Consider the following 4,456-nt stretch of genomic DNA (forward strand, 5'->3'; position numbering starts at 1 on the left):
TTGGCCAGGCTACAGCTCTCTCCCCAACATATGGGCTGTCCTTACACCTCAACTCCCTGGAGGTGGGACCTGCCATTCAGGAACACCATGTAATTGTGTTGACTGTGCAGTGCGGGACTTTGGGATTAAAGCAGGGGGGGCTTCAAAGAACGCTGGCTTAAATTCCATCAAGCCCCCTTGTGCAACCAGATGGGGGGGGAGGTTCTTGCAAGCAGGCAAGCCCCCTCTCCAACCCTCTGGGGGCCTTTCAGCAAGGATTCAGTGACAGGCAGCATCTCATGGAACCTCCACGTCAAAGGCAGTCCGCCTATACTCCTGGTTTTGGTCACTGAGAGAGCAGGATCTTACGTCCTGCAAGGGTCACCTCTCCCGTCCTCCCACCCCCACCCCCAAAGGCCCCCCACAAAGACACACGGGAGCCGGCTCATCTTGCAGGGAGTGACGTTTATTAGCTAGTGGCCCCGCGTGGGGGGTCTGGCAGAGGGTTTCCCCGCGAGGGAAGGCGCTGGCGGTGCTGGTGGCGTGGGCGGCTGGGCGGCCGCGTGGCAGCTGGCCCTGGTCGAGGGTCGCTCAGTGGTAGTGGCGGCTCAGGGCGTGCGACACCACGTTGCCGAGCTTCTGGAAGGCGGCGTGGGCGGTCGGAGTGAACTCCTTCCCGAAGTGGGAGGCCAAGACGATCAGGAGCATGTTGATCAAGAGCTGGAAGAGAAGAGAGGCGCTCGGTGGAGACCGCGAAGGGGGAGGGAGCCGGGCGGGGCGCCCCCTTCTGCCCCCCACCATTCCTCAGAGGCTGCCACCACGGCGCCACGCGTGGATTTCGTGGGTTTGGAAAGGGCGGTGGGTGCTGGAGACGGGGGTCCCGAAGCCCAGGTGGCTCCAGGCTTGAGCAGGGCCGAGTCACAACCAGCCCCCCATGGAACTTTAGATTTCTTTCTTTCTTTCTTTTCCAAATTCAACACCCATATTCATTTTCTAACATAAACCCATTACATCATTAACTAAATTAAAGTATAGCTAATTACTCTAAACTTCTCTTTGCTGTATACAAATACAACACAGTTAGAAATTTTAGGTTAAAGCTTTCATATTATAAATAATATTTCAAATTCCCCTATGCCCCCCTGTTCCCCTTCACCCATGTGTGTTCTCAATTTTCCCCCCACTTCTTCCATCTTGTTGTTTTGTTATAATTGAATCATTGTTCAATTTATTCTTTTATTATTTCCTTGCTTACCCCTGCATGTTTTGCACATTAATATTCCAGTTCCGGAACCATATTTTTTCATGTGTTCCTTCACTCCCTCCCACTCTTTAATTATTCTCTGATTTGAATGGCCTCTAATAGTTGCCGTCAATTTTGCCATTTCCACAAACTCACAGAGTTTACTTTGCCATTCTAATAATGGTGCTATTTTCTCCCCCTACCAGTTCTTTGCAATCAGTATCCTGGCCGCTGCTGTTGCATAAAGGAATACATTTTTTCTTATCTCTGGGAATGTCTTTTGATATTAGGCCTAACAAAAAAAGCCTCTGGCTTTTTGCCAAACGAAATCTTGAATAATTTTTTCAGCTCCACATCTACCTTGTTCCAAAATTTCCTTACAATGTTACATCCCCACCATGTATGATGAAAGGTTCCCACCTCCCTCTTACATCTCCAGCATAACACCCATAGAACTTTAGAATTGTAGAGCTGGAAGGCCGCCTCCAAGGGTCATCTAGTCCAACCCCCCCTCCCGCCCCCCAAAATGCAGGAATTGCTGCTAAAGAAGCCCTGGCAGATAGCCCTCCAACCCTCTGCTTAAAGACCTCCTGTGAATCCTGCAATCATTGGATTGCAGAGCTGGAAGGGAAGCCAAGAGTCATCCCACCCGACACCTAAAGCACTGCTCTGTGGCTCCACATTTTGCAGCCAGTTTGCAAAGAAAAAGACAGTTCAGAAAAGTTTTGTTGACAAAGACCACTTCCCTCCCAACTCCGCAGTTCTATGATTCTCCTCACTGCTCTGCTGAATGTTAAGGAGTGGCCTGAGGGCCTCCGGCTTCTTGGCCAGGAAATAAGTGGTCTGGATGGGTCCTTATCTCCTCACCCACATGCCTCCTGCTCCCTTCTTCTGGTCTCCACAGAGGGGAACTCAGGCACCCTCTTCCCTGCCACCCACCCCGTGCGGAGACGCCACTCTGGGCAGCCCTTTTGGGGAGATGGGGGCCTCACCTTAAAGTTCTCGGGGTCCACGTGGAACTTGTTGCAGTGCAGCTCGCTCAGCTTGGCAAAGGTGGACTTGACGTCATCGAGGTTCTTGATGGCTTCTCCGAAGGAGGCCATGACCACCTTGCCGTGCCCCTTGACCCTGGGGTTGCCCATGATGGCGGCAGGGCTGGAGAGGTTGCCAAAGTGAGCAAAGAGCCTCTGGCACCAGGGGTACACCACCAGCAAGCTGGAAAGAAGGAGAGAGAACAAGAGAGAGAGAGAGAGGTGGTCATCTTGGCTGAAGAACACACGCCTGCCCTGTCCCAAGTGGGAGAGTGGAGGGGAGGGGTGCAGGTTTACCTGCCAAGGGCTTCGGCCCCAATTACGGCCACGTCGCTTTTCATCCAGATCTGGGTGATGATGTCCCTCTCTTTATCGGTCCAATGCACCATGGTGGCTGGCTGAGGGTTGGGTACTTTGCTCGGCTGCTGGACGAAACCTTCTGGGCGAAGCTGAAGCCCCTTCCATGGCTGGAGCCTTTTATACCCTGGGCCAAAGCTGCGGCTCCTCCTCCTCATGTGGGCGGGGCCATCCTTGGCCAGAGGTTGGGTGGTCTGGCTCAGTGGGGCCGAGCCAGAGCAGGGTGGCAGCCAGCCCTGGGGTGGGGCTACATAGGCCAGGCAGGAGGCCCCAGATAGCTGCCCTCTCTCTCTCCCTCTCCCTCTCTCCCTCTGCCTCTGAGAGTTGGAAGATTCGGGACGGAGATGAAGAACGTCCTTTGCACAATACAGAGTTAAACTGCAGAACTCCTTCCCACAAGAGGCAACCACCAACCTGGGTGGCTTTGATAGAGGCCTGGGCAAGATTCAGGCTATCAGTGGCTCCTAGCCAGGATGACTCTGCTCTGACTGCACAATGGGCATCTTGCTGGCCCCTGTGAGAAGAGGGTCCTGGACCAGATGGATCCAGCAAGCTCTTCTTAGTTCTTACAGGAGGCCTCCCATGGTCCTCTCTGTGGGGTGAGGTTCATCTCAGCCCTTGGGAGTCTCGGAGGTCAGGGCTGAGGGCTGGCACCACTGGGAGAGGTTGCATACAACTTGACCTCTCCAGGTCGTCTAGTCCAACCCCTGTTCTGGGCAAAGCAGGGGGGTGTCAGCAGTAGAGAGATTGGGGTTGTGCTGTTGGGGCTACAGACCCTTCCTCCTCTTTAATCAGAGACTATCTACGTCTTAGCTACCTAACACAAGGACATCAGAAGAGGCTGCTGGATCAGGCCAATGGGCCGCCTAGTCCAGCATCCTGTTCTCACAGGCAGATGCCTCTCTTGGGACCTGAGCACCAGAGCAACCCTCTCCCCTCCTGCCAGCAGCTGGTCTTCAGAAGCATCGCTACCTCATCCTGTGGAGGCAGAGCACAGCCATCCCAGATCACAGCCATGGGCAGCTCTCTCCTCCGCCATGAATTTGCCCAATCCTCTTTCAAAGCCACCCAGGCTGGTGGCCACCACTGCCTCCTGTGGCGGGGAGTTCCACAGATTAACTCTGTGTCTTGTGAAGGAGTCCTTCCTTTCGCCTGTCCGGAATCTTCCAACCCTCAGCTTCACTGGAGGCCCCTGAGTTCTGGCGTTGGGAGAGATGGACGAAGGCTTTCCTCTCTCCCCTTTCCCAGGGCCATGCAGAAGTGCGCAAACTCCTTGCCCGCCTTGCCTCTGAGCTAGAAAACCCCAAACTAGAAAACTTGTTGATTAGAAGATTTGTATGAGATTGCATGGGGAAAATACGGAATAACAGATACAGCTTTGCTTAAAATGTATATAGGAAGTGCAGTGTAAGCGATGGAAGTCAATCAATGAAATTTTATTATTGAGACAAAAGGTAAAGGTACCCCTGACTGTTAGGTCCAGTCGCGGACGACTCTGGGGTTGTGGCGCTCATCTCGCTTTATTGGCCGAGGGAGCTGGCTTTTGTCCGCAGACAGTTTCTGGGTCATGTGGTCAGCATGACTAAGCTGCTTCTGGCTAACCAGAGCAGCGCACGGAAATGCCATTTACCTTCCCGCCAGAGCAGTACCTATTTATCTACTTGTACTTTGATGTGCTTTTGAACTGCTAGGTGGGCAGGAGCAGGGACCGAGCAACGGGAGCTCACCCCGTCGCAGTGATTCAAACCTTCTTCTTTTTCTCCTTATTTTTTCTTTTTTCTTTTCTTCCTTTTTTCTTTTTTGTTCTTTTTTTACATTTGTGTGCTTATCTGAAATATATATGTAT

General features: G+C 52.8%; 1 protein-coding gene across 1 annotated transcript; it reads right to left on the reverse strand.

The window, feature by feature from the left end:
- Window positions 1-427: 427 nt before the first annotated feature.
- Window positions 428-3,509, reverse strand: LOC310760942 (hemoglobin subunit beta-1-like). The gene is made up of 3 exons (XM_083610218.1): window positions 2,551-3,509; window positions 2,215-2,437; window positions 428-699 (listed from the first exon to the last, which is right to left on the reverse strand). The coding sequence occupies exons 1-3, from the start codon at window positions 2,766-2,768 to the stop codon at window positions 571-573; spliced, it is 570 nt and encodes a 189-aa protein (XP_083466344.1). The 5' UTR covers window positions 2,769-3,509; the 3' UTR covers window positions 428-570.
- Window positions 3,510-4,456: the final 947 nt, after the last annotated feature.

This window comes from Podarcis filfolensis (assembly GCF_964270895.1).
Source record: "Podarcis filfolensis genome assembly, chromosome: 4".
NCBI lineage: Eukaryota > Metazoa > Chordata > Lepidosauria > Squamata > Lacertidae > Podarcis > Podarcis filfolensis.